This window comes from Gossypium raimondii, chromosome 10 (genome assembly GCF_025698545.1).
Source record: "Gossypium raimondii isolate GPD5lz chromosome 10, ASM2569854v1, whole genome shotgun sequence".
Taxonomy (NCBI): Eukaryota; Viridiplantae; Streptophyta; class Magnoliopsida; order Malvales; family Malvaceae; genus Gossypium; species Gossypium raimondii.
Window position 1 is genome coordinate 16,923,760 of NC_068574.1, and position 20,187 is coordinate 16,943,946.

General features: G+C 32.0%; 1 protein-coding gene and 1 long non-coding RNA gene across 2 annotated transcripts; both read left to right on the plus strand.

The window, feature by feature from the left end:
- The first annotated feature begins 286 nt into the window (after positions 1 to 286).
- LOC105775799 (uncharacterized) lies at positions 287 to 1,374 on the plus strand. Its single transcript, XR_001127722.2, has 2 exons — positions 287 to 733; positions 986 to 1,374. It is a non-coding gene; the product is annotated as an uncharacterized LOC105775799 (long non-coding RNA).
- A 7,117-nt stretch (positions 1,375 to 8,491) lies between these two features.
- LOC105778713 (tetrahydroberberine oxidase) lies at positions 8,492 to 10,355 on the plus strand. Its single transcript, XM_012602468.2, has one exon. It carries the CDS (start codon positions 8,497 to 8,499, stop codon positions 10,126 to 10,128), a length of 1,632 nt encoding a protein of 543 aa, XP_012457922.1. The 5' UTR covers positions 8,492 to 8,496; the 3' UTR covers positions 10,129 to 10,355.
- The last annotated feature ends 9,832 nt before the right edge of the window (positions 10,356 to 20,187 follow it).

Sequence of the window (20,187 nt, forward strand, 5' to 3'; positions counted from 1 at the left end):
ACATATAAAGGAAAATCCTAAATAATAAAAGAAACAGTTTAAAATATATGTATAAAAAATGGGGTTAAAAGATCATGGGCATGATTGAAACCAGAAATAAAATAAAGGGGATAATTAAAAATTAAAAGATGGAATGAGGGACTGACTTGAAACGTGCTAAAAATATCAGGGAGTGAAGGAACAAATATCCCAAGCCCCTTGTGCGCGGCGTTTCAGTGCAAAGGGGCACACATGGTCAAAGGACCCGATTGAATCAGACACAAAATTCGCAGCCCAAATAAAAAAACATAAAAAGGTCAGATTGCACTTCAGCACAAGATGAAGGGACCAAATACGAAAATTACCCATTAGGGCAAGAATGCGCAGATCCCCTTCCCTCAAACGGCGCCGTTTTACAATCACCATAAAATCTACAAATTTTGGTTATTTTTTTGCTGTTTGTTTTCTTTTCTTTTTAAAAACTTAAAATCACTTTCTTTCTCTGCTAGGGTTTCAACCCAGCTTTAGTGCCGCCGTCAGTCCCTCGCATCTCCACCATGGCTCCACCGCGGATTGTGGCCGGATTTGTGCAACACAGGGCCTTTTAACCCGGCTTCTCACGTTTTGAGGGCCTAACATCCTCACTCTCGAAAAATGGAAAGAAAATAATAAAAAAGGGTCTCCCCTCGTCCCTTTATACTCTGTTCCGGCGACGGAGAAGAGGTCTCCGACACCGAGACCGTGATACGCCCAAGTAAGCTTTCCCTCTCCCTTTTTTATTATTTGTTATGCAAAAAAAAAGAAAATAAAAAAGGGATTCGAACAAGAATGTAAAAAAAAAATCATCTCAAGTCTGATCTATTTTGTTTTTGTTCTTTATTATTTCATGTCTGTAAAAAAAAAAGGGAAGAACCTACAGTGATGATCTTTGGCCTTTTTATACCCCATTACAACTGTTAATTTCTATTGTTTTTGTTTGTTGTTGCGTGTTTATTGCTCTCTGCAGGTGTCAGAGGCATGGCAGAGGTTGTGATAGGCCAACGGCGGCGGTGGCTGGTAGCAGGAGGAGCGGCAGAGGCGCGGAAGGCATGCGAGGAGGCTGGCGGCTGAAGAGAGTTAGGGAGGCTAGGGTTTGCTACTGAATTTTTTTTAGTTTGTGGACTATTAGGTTTTTAAAATTCTGGGCCTGTTGGGTTTAGGGTTAATTTTGGGTAATGGGCTGAATTGATTTGGGTTGTTCTGGTTTAATGTAAATGGACTGTTTATTAATTTTGGTTGTGGTATTATTGGGCCCCGGGCGAAAATGGGCCACTACAGTGACTATTGGGAAAGTTATTAAAAGTTATATTCATTTAATTTCAATTAAACAAACTTACTACTAGTTATAAAGACAAAGATGGATATCAAAAAGTATTTACATAGTTCAGAATTTCCTACATATGTGAGGCTTTACTCACAGAATAATTCGCTACTTCTATCCCCCACCCCTAATATTGCATGAAAGAAACTCCAAACTAGAAAGCATAATGAGCAAGGTCTAAGACTTACAATCTTAATTTTTAATTGGTTAATTGTAACACAACTTTAGTAAAAGATAGACTCTCAAAAAAATATATAGGGTAAACTAAAAAATAGTCACTTACATTTTGGTCATTGAATTTTAATTTGTTACGAAATGGCCATTAATGTTATTGATTTGTAAGTAGTGGAGGAGAATTAGTCTTTAATGCAAGATCGAGATCCATGACTCTTGCAAGAATCATAAAATTCTCTTGCCATGATTTAAAGTTGGTGCCTGATAATAATTTTGACAAGTATAATAGTAATTGAATCAAATAAAATAAAACTCACATATAACTTTAAATATAAAACAAAATAATAATAAATTCAAATAAAAATAAACTTATCTCATGATGCGCTCTTTTTAAGTAACATGCTATATGGATTGGAATTGTTTTCTTGAACTTGCTTGAGTGAGAATTAACCATTTTCGAGGATACAATGTTCTTGAATTCATATTGGTACAAGAAATTTCTACCTAGTTGATTCTTGATGGTCAAAAATTTTGAATATATCTATTTTATAACAACGTATGTTTAATATTTATGTAGTTTATTGATTTAATCTTAGTTCGATTGGCATGGGTATTATTATTAATGTAGGAGGATGTGGGTTTGAGGGTGCTGAAACATATTATCTTCCTATTTATGGGTTGGGGAGGGAGTATGAGTAATTTTAAACATTGTGTCAGAAAAGACAAATATGATCGAAATGTATAATGAGATTATATGATTTAATTATACATAGCTTTAAAGAATTGCAAATGAAATAAATATATTAATAAAAGTCGAATAATATAATTTCAAGCTTTGTTAACCTGTGATGGATAGAGCATGATTTGTATTCCTTCTGTACATCTCTTGAAAAGGAATATATTTTATTATTACTACTATTTTCGTGTGCTTCAGATGCAAAATTTCAACCAATAATATAATAAAACAATAGGAAGGAAATCATAAATTAAATTAACTTGCACGTTTTGAATTCCTCCAACCAAACATTGGAGACGAAAGTCAAGTCAGTAGCATTTTATTATCATCTTAAACTTTTCGACATATCGTATTCTTCAATATTTAGTTTTTTTATATATAACAAATATAAGAATCACGTCTTATCGAATCATTAAAATAAATTACTTTATTTTAATTTTTGAAATGTTTGGTTTATAAGTTTTATGGCTAATTTGGTATTATTGAATTGAATACCTGAGTCAAATGTGTCTAAGTACAGAATTTGACTTTCAATTTTTTTTTTATCGAATTTCATGTTCCCATAATGCCAAGTTTGAGTTACTTATATTGCATTTTTTTAGTGCAAGTATACCATATAAAAGGATCAAGTTTTTAAAGGCACGTTGGATAGTGCCAAAGCTTATATACTTTTTATCATTATGCCTAAGCTAGTATAGCTTGCTGTACCGAGGATTGAATGTTGATATTTTTATATATTTTTTAGAATAACTTAATTGAAGTAATAAATTATTAAAGTAATTTTTATTGTAATATTATTTTATTTTAAAATCTAAAAGATTGCGTGTATATGACTTAAGCTAGGTTAATATTGATCGGCGTAAAAGAAGATTAATATTTAAAAAACATATGTGTTCTTGTGGTAATAAAAATGATGAATTATTAGCTTTTACATGTGAGTAATAAATCGATCCAAATGAAGATTTCTTGGTTCACATGTTCTTATTGTCGATTTTGATTACTACAATATATCACTTACAAGTTAATATTTTGTCCAAAGATGAAATATTAATGGAGTGTCAAATACTACGAAATAGGGTTTATCTCTATTTAATTTATTATTAATAAGGTTTGTTAGATAAAACACATTAGCGAAGAAAAATAATTAATTACAAATAAACACATATAAAATAAAATATGAATAGAATTATTTATAGTTAATTTATCAAATATGAAAATTAAATAAAACCATAATAAACAATTGAAATAAAGGAGAATTGAGATTTTACGAAACGTTTAGGCCCGTGAAACATGGTTTCCTTAAGACAGATTTGGCCGATCCTATGGTACTTGGAGTAACGTTGGTCGAAAGTCTCCCAAGATACAATAACAGTAGTGATCAAAGTAGTAGCACCTCTACCACGACCAATCGAACGAACAATGCCTTTTTCTATCACCGAAATATTTATAAAACACGAAGGATGGAAAAAGAGATTTTTGAGAATAACAAAATTTCGGCAAGAGAATTTCTAAGAGAGTGTGAAAGTGTACAAAAACCCTTCAGAATCATGGCCTTTTATAGGCATAGAGAGTGTTGGAATTTTGGAAAAAATATCCCTAAAATCTGTCACTAAATCAAAAATTTAAACAAATTTATTGGAATCAAATCAATAAGATAAGTTTCTGTATATAAGCATATTGTCTGCTGAGAAAAAATAAATTTGTATTGGGCTAAAATATCCGCAGGCCCATTTGGGCCCGACCGGTTCGGATATTTCAAGCCGTCCACGTCATGCGGGTGGCCCCAACCCCGTCGGGTTTGGACCTGCAAGGTGAGCATTCTAACAAGCCTTTGCATCCAACAAGGCAGTGGCGATACCTTGCAAATCAAATGGTGTCTGACTTGTGGTAATGATGGAGACCACATGATCATACTCTGGTGGAAGTCCATTTAGAATAGCAAATTGTTGCTCTTCTTGAAAAACCTTTTGGCCACATCCAGCTAGACAATCACAGAAATGCTTTATACCAGCCAAGTAATCAGATATACTCATATCATTCTTACGATAGTTATGGAGTAAGGAACAATGCCTCTTGGCCTTTGTTATCGGCTGACTCCCAAAAATCCTATTCAACGTAGACCATAACATAGATGCAAAAGAAGAATCACCAATTAATCTATTGTGCAATGAGGGACTTACTATGGATAAGAGCCACGCAGAAATTGCAGCATCCTGCTGCTCATACTGCACAAATATAGGAATTTCAACTAACGATCCGTCATCATCAGCAACTGTTGAAGAGGGAACAACCACTATACCATCAAGATAACGCTGAAGATGATGAGTCTTGACCACGAGCAGAACATGTTGCTTCCATGCTAAAAAGTTGTTATCATCAATCAAGGTAGCAACCTTTTGCGACACGAAAGCAAAAGGATTCACCTTTGATACCATAACAGCAAATGACAGAAACTCATAAAGAAACAAATCATTTTCTTTATCTTAATTAGGACAAGTCATTAGCACCCTTTTATACAGCATTGAGTAGTAACTATCATAACAGAGTAATAACTACCCAGCTAACAACCAACTAACTTCAGCTAACTACTAACAAACTAACTGACTTGAAAAATCAGCTAACTGCTAGTTGTTATCTAACAATGCATTGTGAACTTGTTAAGCTCACCCCCTCCTTATTCTCCATATTTACAAATAACCCATTAGGTTAGAACGTGGACGCGACTTTGGGAGGGCTCGAAATCGTTTTGATCTTATTATTAGAAAGTAATTTAAATTTTCTATTTGAAGTTTTTATTAATTTGGAATTGTATCGCTTTGTTTGAATTGTGGCATGGGACTTCGATTTTGGGTTTATTTAGCATGCATGGTATTTAATTGGAATTTAGGATATTGATGCATGGATTTAGAGTTAATTATGCATAAAATAATTCAGAATTTTCTTAATTAAACCCAAGTTGAATATCATTTTTGCACTGCTAAATTATAAATAAATTTTGGAAAAATAAATAAATTGAAAATTAACTAAGTTTTCAAAAGTATTCACCGTTACAAGGAAAAAATTTTACTTAATCGATTTTGTTAACTTGTGAATTTTCTGAAAATAGACTAAGTTTTCTTCTAGATAAACAAACGTTTTAAAATGACTATTTAATAAATTTTGATAGTTTACTGGACTATTTTAGTGGCCAATGTAATCTCTCAAATTCGGGTCTAACGTCTAGGCTAGGTTGGGAAGGTTACAAGCCCCTACTCTTTTTTTTTCCATTCAATTTTGTACTTGAACTGTCAAAATATATCAAAAAGACTCTTTCACCATTAAAGACTCTTTCACCATTAACTTTAATAGTTAACCATTAAAGATAACTGCATTTTAATCTTTTTCAGCTCAAGCCATCCCATTTCACAACCACGGCATGAGATATGACAAAAAAATTATAAAAAATAAAAATTATAAAAATTTTTTATTGAATTTTATTAATTTTTAATAAAAATTTTTATTAAAATTTATTAAAAAATTATAAAAAATTTTAAAAAATCATAAAAATTATAAAATTTTATAAAAATCATAAAAATTATAAAATACATCAAAAAGACCCTTTAACTTAATCGTTGACAGTTAAATTTAACAACCCCCAATTTTTTTAGTTAAAGCCATCACATGTTGCAACACAACGTGACATGTGGCGAAAAATGATAAAAATAAAAATCAATAAAAGTTATAGAAAAATTATAAAATATTTTTTTGGTGCGATAATTTTTATATTTTTTACAAATTTTATATTTCTTTACATTTTTATAAATTTCTTATGACTTTATAAAATTTTATAATTTTTTTCTATATTTTTCTTTATTTTATTTTTTTACGATTTTTATAAAATTCTCTAATTTTAATAAAATTTAAATATTTTTATTTTTATAAAAGTTAAATAATTTTTATAATTTTTATTGATTTTATTTTTTATCAGTTTTTTTATCATGTCACGCCGTGGTTGCGACAAGTGGTGGCTTTAACTGAAAAAAGTTAGGGGCAGTTAACTTTAATAGTTAGCTGTTAAAGTTAACGGTCAAATAGTCTTTTTGATGCATTTTGGCAGTTTAAGTACCAAATTGAATGCAAAAAAAAAACACCGGTTTAATTGCCTTTTTTGAAAAAGTTTTAGTGTCTTTTTTATGCATTTTGAAAGTTCAACTACTCAATTGAGTGAAAAAAAAAAGTAGGGGCTTAATTGCTTTTTAAAAAAAATTTTAAGGGCTTTTTACACCCTTAAGCCAAAAAAATTTATGAACATTTAATTTTCAAAAGAAAAATATAAAAGAATTAATTGAATTTCCTTTTGTTACATTGATAATGATTTTTTAATTTTATAAATTGATTAAGAGATTATTGTGTGTTCTATTTATTTTTATTATTTGTTTTTAATTTTAAATCCACAATAAACAATATGTATCAATGGTCATCTAATTTAGTGTCAAATCATTTACCAAATTAATTAAAAACTAAAATTATGCTAGTTAGTGGTTCAAAAATATTATGCTATTTAGCGTGAAATTTTATTTACTTTTACAAATATTAAATTATTTATATAATTTTATTATACATTATATTTTTAAAATTTATATATTCTATTTTTAATGTTTAGTTAATTTCTAACACTAATTTCTTAAAATATATATATATAAAAAAGATTTTTCGTTATCAATTTAACGGCGGGTGATCAAAACGAAAATGAATTCAAATGTTAATACCTAAATTAAAAACTTTTAGAGTTAGGTGACTAAAACAAAAACGTGGATATAGTTGGATGACCATTTGTAGTTTACCCAAAATTTAATTCCCAAGTTTTTAAAGCTATATATTTTAATATTGAATAAAATATGAGATATATTTTTAAGTTTTTAATCCAAATTACATAATTAATCTTTGAGAGTTATTTATATGTTGGTAGTCATCCAATTATTAGTAAATTTCTTTTTAGTCATCTAATTATGAAAAGTTACAAAATCGGCACTCATCTATTCAACTTTTTCTTTTTTGGTGGCCCAACTAGTTGAATTTTTATTTTTTGGTCACCGGTGGTTAAATTAGTAATAGAAAAATAACTTGGCAGCTTTTAAAATTGGCATAATAACAACTTTAGCCCTTAAAATTTATACATCGTGTCAATTTAATCTTAATTCCAAAAAAAATAACCATCAACATTTACACATTGTGTAATTTGATATTTCGTTTTGCAGTTTTACTTTTATTTGTGACATTGAGGGTTACTTCTAAAAGAATAATAAAATACGAAAATGGTTATCTTGGATATTTTGGTTTTCTATTTTTGGTATATTTTGAATTAAATTTAGTTAATAAATTTATTTTAATTTTAATTTTTAGGTGAAAAATCACAAAAGTAATATTAAAAAATAAATTACATAATATGTAAATATTAAAGGTTAATTTTTTGAAATTAAGACTAAATTAAATATATATATATATATATATATATATAAATACTAAAAATTAAAATAACTATTATATGGATTTTAAAAGTCGCAACCTAAATCTTTTACCCCGTTTAAAACACAAAAAATGAGAAGCAATACCAACTTTTGTTTGTCAAACATGATGACGAAGACTTTTCACCTTTTCTTGGTTGTAGCCAAGTATCATCATGTACACACCCTCTTTGATGAATTTAATGTTTACACTATTAAAAAATTAAATAAGATGAATTTAAACATAATTAATATTTGTTATTTAAGAAATGACATTATTTTTACAAAAGCATAAAAGACTTTTAAAATATAATATTATTAAATAGAAAATAACATTCTTAAAGAATAAATGTTAACTCTATAGAAATTCAATATCTCTTTGAATGGACGGTAAGTTTATTTGTAGTTAGTATAAAAATAATGATGACAATAATATTAGATATTATAGTATATCGTAACGCACTTAAAAGTACGCTAATCAAAAAAAAAAAATCTTTAACCTTATTAAATTCATTTTAATTGTTCATCTAATAATAAAAAATTAATTTCATGACGAACTTGTATTTTTACGTATAAACACGCAATATTTTTTATTTTCAAAAGGATAACAAGCATTTTGAAATTTATACAATCAAACAATTCCTACATCAGAATAGTCGAAGCCGTAATTCACACGCAAACCGACATATCAACTTCGCCTTAGTGCTATAAAAACCCAGGCTTAGTTTGCCTTTGCCAATTCATTCATTCATTCATAATCCCTCATGCAAAAGCACAAAATGAAGTCTAATCTCCCAATCCCTCTTCTCTTCCTTTCTCTTCTCTTCTCTTTTTCATGGGCAGCTTTGGGTCTCACTCACCAACAACAACACCACAGCTTCCTCCAATGCCTTAACCGGCATTTTGGCAACGCCAACTCCATCTCCACTGTCATTTATACTCAAACCAACTCTTCATTCTCATCTGTATTAGAGTTTTCCCTTCGGAATGCTCGGTTTTCTACGCCCAATACCCTCAAACCTCTAGTCATCGTTACGGCATCCCATGTTTCCCATATCCAAGCGACCATTAATTGCTCCAGAACTCACGGTTTGCAGATTAGAATACGGAGCGGTGGTCATGATTACGAAGGCCTTTCTTACGTTTCTCAAGTTCCCTTCGTTATCATTGATTTGATTAACTTACGATCCATTGATGTTGATGCGGAAAATAAGACCGCATGGATTCAAGCCGGTGCCACGATAGGTGAATTATATTACAGAATTGCAGAGAAAAGCTCAACGCTTGCTTTCCCAGCTGGTGTTTGCCCCACTGTGGGTGTTGGTGGTCATTTTAGCGGCGGAGGTTATGGCATGTTGATGCGCAAATATGGCCTTGCTGCCGATCAAATAATCGATGCACAATTGGTTGATGTTAATGGCAAGCTTCTTGATAAAAACTCCATGGGGGAAGATATGTTTTGGGCCATTCGAGGCGGTGGCGCAGCCAGCTTCGGAGTCGTCGTTGCATGGAAAGTAAAGTTAGTTCCCGTTCCATCAACTCTGACTGTATTTACGGTGAATAGAACACTGGAAGAGAACGGAACAATGCTTGTTCACAAATGGCAATCTATTGCACCCAAGATCCATGAAGATTTGTATATCAGACTCTTCTTGAGAGCGGTGAATTCAAGCCAACAAGAAGGGAAAAGAACAATACAAGCTTCCTTCGTTTCCTTGTACCTTGGTAGAGCTGATGAACTAATTGATTTGATGCAAGAAAGCTTTCCAGAGCTTGGATTAGTAAAAGAAGACTGCATAGAAATGAGCTGGATCCAAAGCATCATGTACTTTCCGAGTGATATCCCAGAAGATGCACCCTTAGAAATTTTGCTCAACAGGACAGGTTCTGCAGGCATCTTTAAAGGGAAATCGGATTACGTTACACAGACGATTCCTGAAACTGCATTAGAAGGCCTTTGGCAAAGGTTTTACGAAGACGAAACCGAATCATTGGAGATCCTCTTCAGCCCTTACGGTGGCAACATGGATGATATTCCGGAGACGGAGACGCCTTACTCTCACAGGGCAGGGAATTTATTCAACATTCATTATGTAGTGGGATGGAGCGAAGAAGACGCTTCCGAATCTCAGAGGTATATAAATTTCATGAGAAGGCTTTATAGGTACATGGAACCCTATGTTTCGAAATCCCCCAGACGAGCTTACATGAACTACAGGGACCTGGACCTTGGAACTAATAACATCGGGCCATACACGAGCTATAAACAAGCCAGCAAATGGGGTCTTCCATATTTCGACAAAAACTTCAACAGATTGATTCATGTGAAGACTTTGGTTGATCCCACAAATTTCTTTAGATACCAACAAAGTATCCCTTCTCTTTCACGTGGCTAAACAAGATAACATAGTTTGTGGCTAAAGTATATATACACATATAGAATAGTGGGATACTCAATAAATAGGATTTTAGGTTTAAGGAGTGAAATAAATAAGTTATGGGTGTATTTAAAAATGTAAGATCTGATTATACGTATTCGTCGAAGTTGTACTTATTGGAGTTTCCTTCAGGGACATTCATTATCTGTACCTTTTATACGAATTCATTGTTTATTATTATGTTATTTTATAGTTTCCCAAATAAATTTCATTACTAACATAAATCTTTATGGTTTACACATTTTTAATATCATTATTTTTCTTTATTCTTACAACATATAAACAAAACCAATAGGAAGTAAGCATGTCATCCTCAATTGATAGGGCTCTTTAGTTCTCATGCTTTCCTCTATTCTCGTCAAAACTCTTGATAAAAATAAGAAACAAAATCTTAATCGAAAATAATACTGAATTTATTGAAAGTTCAACCCTCAACAATCATTATTATTATTATTATTATTATGTTTTATATATGTTACATTAAGTGTATTATCCAAAGGAATTGGAAAGAATTACAACACATGTTACTGTAATCTTTTCATGACATTTTGAAAATGTCACAAAAATGAACTTATTTCTGACAATTTTAAAGAAGAAGCAAAAACATTAGGAAAAGTGTTATATTCCTTACTTTTATAAACGTTTAAAAATATCATGAAAAATGAACCAAAAACATCGCAAAACGGTTACTTTTATTTTGGATCTAAAGTAACTATATAGTTAGTTACAAGAACACCACGTGTAATATTACCTTTTGTGATGCTTATATTTCGAATTAAATGAAACAAAAGGAATAAAAGTTAGCATCATAGAAAACATTATTTTCAGACATTTATATTTCATATTAAAAGATAGAAAAAGTAATATTAAAAGTCATCAAATGTCCTAATGTGAATAGAGCAAAAAAAATAGTACAAAAACATAAAAATCAACTGTATGGAACGTTAATATCAAGTACTAAAGTTCAAGCATTAAAACATAAAGTCACAAAATAGAAAATGAAAGACGTAGCTAAAACAAACATTAATAGTAGGTGTGATATAAGTGACTAAAGATGCAATAGCGAAGGGTATCAACAAAACTACAGCTAAGAGTCACATCAGTAACTCTAACATTAGATTGATGGGAGGAGTGGCCATCAATAGTTTGCAGTGGTAGAGGCATAATCGCTCCTTTAGCATGAACGCCTTCAGTCTGAGACCATGGCACAACCAAACCCCAAAAAGGACACTACCAGCCATCATGAAAGCTAGTCAAGAAGCGACAGTAGAGGAGATCTGCTGGCCACAAAGTGGCCTTAGCCACCAAATGGGAAGGTTTGGTGCGACAAAACCCTCCGACGATCCCAAGTGTTGAAGACAACATCCAAGAAGAATATTAGAGGCTTGCTGAAAAGAAGTCAAAACTTGAAGAAGAAGAAGAAGAAGAATCACCGCACAAAAGTGTAAAGAAGCCTATGTAATACCTTATACCTGACTTGATCGTCGAGTCCGAGTTACAAAGTGCTACATTCGCTGCTGAAGCAACTACGATTAAAATATACTCGATTAAAACCCTTTAACATGAAAATGCAGGTAATTTAAGCATATGATATGATATATAATTATTATCGGGTCTTATACGAGCTTACGAAAGCTCCAATGCTAACCTGAGATCGAGATAGGACCAAATTGTAAAGAATTTAAAATATCAAGTTGACTTGGGCTCGTCGCGTCGTGGCCTGGAGTCCTATTCTCGTCGCGACAATACTTGCTCGACATCGTAACGTCACATACTGTTTCTACAAGTTCTAAATGAACCTCAACACGCACGATCAACCAAAGCATATACCAACACTCAATTTTTCAACTAAACATACATTCCCAATAGGTTCAATATTAAATCATAATACCCTCATACATATAAACATCCCTTCCATTTATCAATTTCTTCAAATCACCTCAGTAAACTTCATTAAATAATATAAGTCACATGACATAAGAATACATGTATATATTCATACATCACCATTCACTCAAGTTGCTATTACATGCTTTATACATTAGCCAAAATTTGTGACAATCTAAGTTTTATGAATCAAACATATATTACCTTCATAATACCAAATCTAACATCTAAAAATTCATAAATATCATACTATATCAAAATGACTCAACCTAGGTACATGTAAAACTTAGAACAAAATAGAATTTTTACGAACTTTGCTGATTTAGGGATCAATTGCTGGATGCTGAATCAATTGCTCGAACTACCAGCATCTACTTTACCTGGGCACAGAGGAAAAACAAACTGTTTGCTAAGCAAATATGCTCAATGGTAAATGTTGGAAAAAAAACCCAGTTTAAAAATGGTATTCTTGTACAGCGAAAAATTTAAATTTTGAAAATCTACCTGATTTGTGATATTTATAGTAATAAATCTTAACCGAATACGCACATGTGTTTTCTGATAAGTGGACTCTTGATGTTTTTTGGCTTTCAACCAAATGATCTTCTATGCTATTCTCGTACCACGAACTGCTTCAAGTGTGAGCCTGAACCAATTGAACCAAAACACAGAACCAGAAAAAAATTTCTTTTAAGGATGAAAATGAAAATTCTCTCTTCTTAAAAAGAAACTGGAAAAATTATTATTCTATAAACTATGTTTATAAGTTGAGAATACAATCTCTCTATTTTTCGGAAGAATAACAATCTCGCAAAAGTTGTGTTAATAGCTTTATTGGTGTTATCTATTTATAGGAAAAGAAGGTAGAACCCTTGTAAAGTTGTAGAGGTTTATTTTAAATAAAAAAACAACATCCTACTTAGAGTAGGAGAGGGGTGAATGACTCACCATTGTATTTCTACTAAGGTTGCCACCCCTTTCATGTTATATGATGGGTTTTGGGCTTCTCTCACATTGGGTCCAATTACGAGTACTTCTTATGCCTTTTTGACCTAGTACTTTGTAATGTGATCCAACCCGATTCATTTTTTCTATTTTCTAAAATAAATTTAATATTTACATATTAAATAATTTTTTCATCTCAATTTTACCCTAGTAAATTTTTTTACAATTTTACCAAGTAAAATTTTGACGATTTTACCGCCGATAAAATTTCAAGAAAATTCATTCAATATGTCACAACTCAACATGTTCACTATGACCGAATGATTTATTTTCATTTTCAGATTTCAAAACAGTCCAAAAATATAAACTCATTCTTCCACCATTTTTTAAGTAATCCTATATAATATTGCAAGTTTCCATTTCCATTTTCATTTCCATTTCCATTTCCATTTCCATTTCCATTTCCATTTTTTGGAAACCTACATTCATTTCCAAATGATTTCATTTCTCCATTTTGGAGAAAACTATAATCATTCCTAAATGTTTCTAATTTCTTTTCTTCATTCATTCTATTCATTTCTATTCAAACACGCAATTCATTTATGGTTTCAACGAGTTAGCAGAGGGACCGATTGGACATATGTAGTTGAGGCTCAAATGATTTATAATTAAGCTCCATCTTTTCGCCTATTAATTATAAACTCATTTAGTCATGAAGTCATTCCACTATAGTATCGTAACTGAGCTCTCCTCAACGACATACCATTACGAAAGAAACTACTTAGTGCTCGTCTAATGACCTTGTCATAAATGTGTTACCCTTATAGGATATCTTTTATCTCTTTGGGATAATATACGTTCTTCCAATATGATCCTATTTCATCTCATGATAACCATTACATCTTCCTTCATGAAAAGTCAATCACTATCAAATAATGATCAAGTCATCCATCACAAAGACCGATAATCCGTAGCCACGTTTACTTTTCATCAACCATGTAATGTCAATGAGAAGATGTCATTTACCCATGTTTTGGGTTATGAATTCTACTGTTGTGAATGACGCTACATACTACAGAAGTCGTACACCCAATGCAGCAGCTTTCGGTTCCTTATCTATTTGAACTCAGGTTTTTACTTATATCAAAGTGTATGAGTCACGCATACATAATCCGCCATCCACTCAGGATTTAGGTCTGCTACACTATAAACGTCACAAGTGAATAAGTCTATAAACGGATTTAGGATCTATTCTACTTAGGTCATTTGTGAAGTATTATCAATCCAGTCAGTCACATCTATGTCTCTATCTTCAGGGAGTCATCTGTTGCGATGCCCAAAATAATGTAACTCCCCAATTGGACTTGATAGACGACATATTAGTCTTTCAATCGGTTTGCTCATTTCTGATTAGACTAAAGACATGTCTAGGTTTGTCTACTAATATAACTTAGTAACATAGTATGTTGTACTTTTATACTAACAAAAGCCCATTTCCCATCTTTATGGTTCACCTATATAAGTCAAGTGCCTCGCCGGATCATCGACCTCGCCTATGTTATCCGCGATCTACTTGCCTAAGAAGTAAGAGATGAGTGGGTGAGTTCGAGGAGAACTCAGTGAATAATTAGAATTCATAAGACTATGCCTTAAAAACAACATTTTAAAACAGTAGAAAACTTTATTTTTGAAAACATTTCACGTGCTGGGTTCGCAGGTGAGGATGCGAGACCCAGTTCGCATCAGTAAACCTTATTTTTATGAAACCAGTTTTTTTTAAAAAAAATTGCTTAGAAATCCTTTCTTTTAAATACTTACTTTTAAAAGGGACTCGTATTAAAACCCTACGAGGCTATATTGCTTTTCAAAAACAAAACTGAATATAAGTTTATAACAGAGTCACAAGACCAGCTCGGACATAATAGAATTCATGAATAGAGTCAGTTTTAGGTCACACAACTGATTTATCAAACAAAATAAATGTCTCATTGAATAAGTTATATCTAACCTAGCTCACAAAGAGCACGCAAAATGTCGACATATCATAATCTCATAAAGGCCCATGCTCTAAAAGAGCACGTAAAGTGAGGCTTAACATGGGTGAGTACTCACACTATTGGTATATCAATCAAAAGGCTCACTAAAGAGCACACAGAATAGAAAACTCGCACTAAGGCAAAGCTAAACAAAGAGCTTGCATAAAGTAGAGCTAAAACATTTGCTTATAAAAAGCTCGCACGTTAAGTTCCTTTCAAAAACACAATTTAAAATCATTCTTGCAAAACATTCTTATTATCAAAAGCTCGTCGTATAGAAGCTCGCATAAAACTATGCTTTAAAATCATTTTTTCAAAATCGTAATTTTGAAAATAAAGTTTGTATCTTAAAATAGAGCTTTTCAAAAATCTTAATTTTTGGTTTTCAAAACAAGGTTTCCTTTAGAAAAGCAACCCGTTAGCGATCATAATCAAAATACCTTTGAAAACCCATAAATTGACAGTTACCAGTCACTTACCAGAAATGGAGACCTTAAATGATTTTGGCTTTGCCTTTGTCCTTGCTAGAAGATGGTTCGTCCAATTTGCAAGAAACAACCCTAACAAGAAAAGAACTTACTGATCAAACCCCTTAAATACACCATTAAGGTACCACTAAACACTTACCAACCCAAAAGCTCACCAAAATATATTTCCCTATTTTTCTCCATCTTCCACACACAACTTTTAACTCTTCTCAAGCGTTTCTTCTTCTTCATTATTGCGACTGTTGCGTAAGTGCATACATCAATGGATGTTTTTCCAATTCCCCGACAATGATTTAAAGAGTTTATCGTTTCTAGACTTTAACATATTCAAGTTTGTTTTAAAATCTTTAACATGGTTGCCAAACATGTTCAAGGAATGTCATGCGACAAATTGTCAGTTGCTGATAACTTCTTGAATTTGAAAAATTGTGAGTTTAGTGCACACCTTGATTTTTTTTCCAAAAAACAATTGTTATTCAAGAAAGGGGATTCATATTCCTAATGGATAGTGGAGGTGGGGTGTGGAAAATAGTGCATGCCCATAAGTGGGAAAATTTCAGGAAGCACCAATTCGAATTGGCTTACATCCCGATAGTTCAAGAATTTTTTGCGTCACTCAAGGAGTATGAGACCAAAACACCATTAGGTGAACCATGGTCATATGTTACCATTAAAGGGAAGGAGATTATAATATCGGGTCCAGAAATTCGTTGGTTTTATGGGGTTTCATTTTAAATGTATGATTTTATACAAAGAACCGAATTAATTTTTTCTCTAAACATTAGCTTAGAGGATGTAATAGATTATTTAACCCAGAGAAAGGACGAATGGAAAAAAGACTTAGATACCAATTTTCCAATATTCTTCATGATTTCTTTAGCTAAGATTTGGGTATAATTTGTTTGTTCCCTCATATACCCCACTACAAATAGTTCTAACATAACCATTTTTCTAGCTACAATGTTACACATTGTTTTGTAGAAAGAAAAGATATATGTTGGAATGTGGATATACCGAAGCATAATTTGTTGCATTCGTAAAGAAAAGTGGGACTCCTCTTCCCACATCTTACAACCACATTGTGTAAGAAGGCAAAGGTTCCCATGGTCTGTTTAAATGGTGGCTGCGCCCAACTACAAATTCAATTGGAAATTCAATCTACAAGTAACTTACCGCATCCCATGAAAAGTAATGCAATGAGGAAAAGCGGACACAAGTGACCCAAAAAGAAGAATTACCTCTTCTGGAAAAGAAAATGACGTTAAAACATCGACAAAATAAGTGCGCTAATCATACCCTTGATATTGAATGGATGAAGCAATGGATACACGATACAGGACCATTATTCAAGGATTATGCGAGACGGCACAATATGAGGATGCCCATATTTCCAACCCTCGAAAGTAACCAATTGCAAGATTCCCACACCAAAGAGGAAGGATATTTGGAAAAGGAAAACAAGAAAACAATGATGACAGGGACACTGAAGAGTCAAAATCCAAGTCCGATTAAGAAACAACTTGATTTTCTTTTTTTTTTATTTCAGGCATTTTAGTTAAAAAAAACTTTTGAACTGTTTTTTTTATTCCTAATTGGGACTTGTAATTTTTAATTTGGATGATTTTATTTTTGCTTAGACTTTATTTACATATTTTTGCAATAGTTTTCTATTATTTAATTTCTGTGTAGAAACCCCATACGATATGAGGCACTACATTTGGAGCTAAACCAGCACAAAGAGAACCACCTGACCACATTCGAGAAGCTTAAACCAGGTAGCCTCTTCTCTTATCTATGGGACGTACATTAGGGACAATGTGCTAAATAAAGTAAGGGGTAACATAGAAATTTTTCAAAAATTTTATGTTTTATTAGTTGTTTTTCGTTAATTTTTGTTTTGGTGTGTATGTTTTTACGCGAGCTTGTAACAATACAAGTGATTGGTTAGGAGCATGTAAATAGGATTTTGTGTTTAAATGGTAAATTTAATTCGATAACAATTGATTTTAGGTTGTTTAATGTCACACTATTTAGTTCATTTGGTTACATTGTGAATAGGAGATAGTGTGTTAAATATACCAAATGACACATAGGTACATTAAAAGCATATGTGTTTGTTTGAATATTGAGTTGTTAGTGTGTTAATATTTAATTGATTGTAATCCATGAATTGAGACAATTAGGGATGACCTATTACGTTGTTTGGTGGACATTTCAGAGCTAAAAAGCTTACCTAAATTAAAATCCCTAGTACCCTAATTTTTTCACCTAATTCCCTATTTCTCGATGAACCACAATGGAAGCCCTAAAACTTAAAATGTAATCTCTTAATCTGATTTTCTTGGTCCCTGCACGAACATAGATGTTAGGCCATTTATATTGAGGGTTAGGTAGATACAACACAGTGGTTTCCAAGATAAAAAAGATAAGAGTTAACCTATGGGATATTATAGTATGGTGAGTATAAGAGTCTTGCAAACTTGTGTGTAAATAGAAATTTTCAAAAAATCATCAAAAGAAAAAAGTTTGATAGGGCAAAAATAGCCAAGCAAGAAGTTCTTGAGAAAATAGAAAAGTAAAGTGAATGAAAAAGAAAATAAAAGAAAATACTCATTTTTGCACATAAGTCTCTATAGGACAATTGTACTCACTAAAACTTTACTATACTTTAGGAATCGAAGAAAAAAAGGCAGGTGAAAGAAGGGGATGTAAGGTAATGAGCTAAAGGGTTTAATCGAGGAAGTATTATGGTCAATATAATATGCCAAACTATTTTTCTGCTTAAACCATTTTGTTGTGCGTTTTCTTTAATTCTGAACCAACCTAAGTCGCAAAATGTTACAAGCCGAAAAAACCTATGTGACCTAAGTGATACTATTCATGGATGAAAATTGGCTGAATTTTGACATTTCTAATTACTATATTCTTTGAGTATAAATGTATATTTGTGTTCTTGTTTCGATGGACCAATGTACTTAACATTTTGAATTTTGTTTACTTTATAATTTTATAAACTAATGTGTTTGACAATGAAGGTCGAGAGTCAATTGTATATCGTGTTAGAATTATCTATTTATTCACATTGTTCTATGTACATAGCTCCGAACTAGTCTTTGTATAAGGCATGCTCAAGCATTATTTGATTTTCTTTTCTCGTGTGTGTATGTTTTTATTTTATTATTTGAGGACAAGAAATGACTTAAGTGTGAGGAAATTTGATCTACCACAATTCATTGTGGCAAATTAAGGTCTTTCTGGCACTTAACGAGCTTATTTTCTTGTATTTTTATATGTTTTGATTTCAATTTTTGTTTTTATTACTTTATGTTTAAATAATGCGAAAAATCATTTTCTTACGTAATTTGGTGTTATGTTATGACCTAATGGGCCACTACGAGCCTAGGGATGATCTAACAATGCTATCTAATGTGTAAGACACTATTTTCAGGCTTTGAAGGCAAAGGATGGCTGCAACGTCGCGACACCGGGGAGTGGTGTCGCAAAACCAAACTTCGAAGCCAAAGTACCCAGAAAATGAAGGCAATGTAGCGACATCAATCCTGTGGTGTTGCGACAGTGGGCGACAATTAGGAAACTAAGCTAAGGTATTTTTGTCCACACAATGTAACTTAATTAGATTTTTGGCTTGTTTAGTAACCCTAATTAAGTCTTATCATAAACTCTATAAATAGACATGTTAAGTCTCATTTTAAATGGGGGTTGGCCAAGTGAGCTACTTCGTTATTTTAGGGTTTTACTTTAGTTTTTATTCTTGTTTAAATATTTTTTTTCTTGTTTCACTTGGATTCGATTTTGATCCAAGGTTTTAATTTAATAGTTTTTTCGTTATTTTCTTTATTAATTCTAGTTGCAATCAAAGTGACCTTCGCAATTGTTAAAGGAGATTTCACTTCCGAGCACAAATCAATATCAAAGCAAACTTATTTTTCTATTCCCTACTTTTATTTAATTTACTATTTTGTATGTTAAATATGAGTTTAGGTATTATTGCATTTAGATCCATGAGTAGCTAATTTCCTTGGGGAGATTAACGAATGGATGTATGACTAATTAATGGATGAATAAGGGTTTAAATCCAGGTTAGTTAATTTAAATTATGTGTGATTAAACCCTAAGAAGTGACTCCCTTAGAAAGCAATTTAAGATAAACCAGATTGAGAGATAAGTTTACCGAGTAAATCATAATTTATCTCAGTCAAGAAAGTGGGGCCAAGAGGTAAGCGTGTAACGCCCCTAACCCAAATTCGTTGCCAAAACAGGGTTACGGAGCATTACCGGAGTTTACAAATTAATTATCAGACATTTCATTTCATCTAGCATTCATATTTGAAACCAATAAAAATCAAAACATTAATGAGCCAACGTTGGCCAATTTAACTTATACATGTCATTATAACCAAAATCAAATCATCCAAAATTACCAATAGAACCAATGGATAGTGTGATATATCTCCGACAAGCTTCTAACCCAATCGAGCTTCCGATAATCATGTCAATGCATCTTATAATTATACATATTACCATTCAACCAATAGCTTGGCATTTTCCTAAGCATCAAACAACAACACTTGTTAGTGTACTTAAACATATTTCATATAATTTCAACATCGATAACCGTACTATCTCAACATGTTACACTT

Excerpts from the sequence above, each read along its gene's own strand:
- LOC105778713 (XM_012602468.2), top strand. The coding sequence starts at position 8,497 with ATGCAAAAGCACAAAATGAAGTCTAATCTCCCAATCCCTCTTCTCTTC.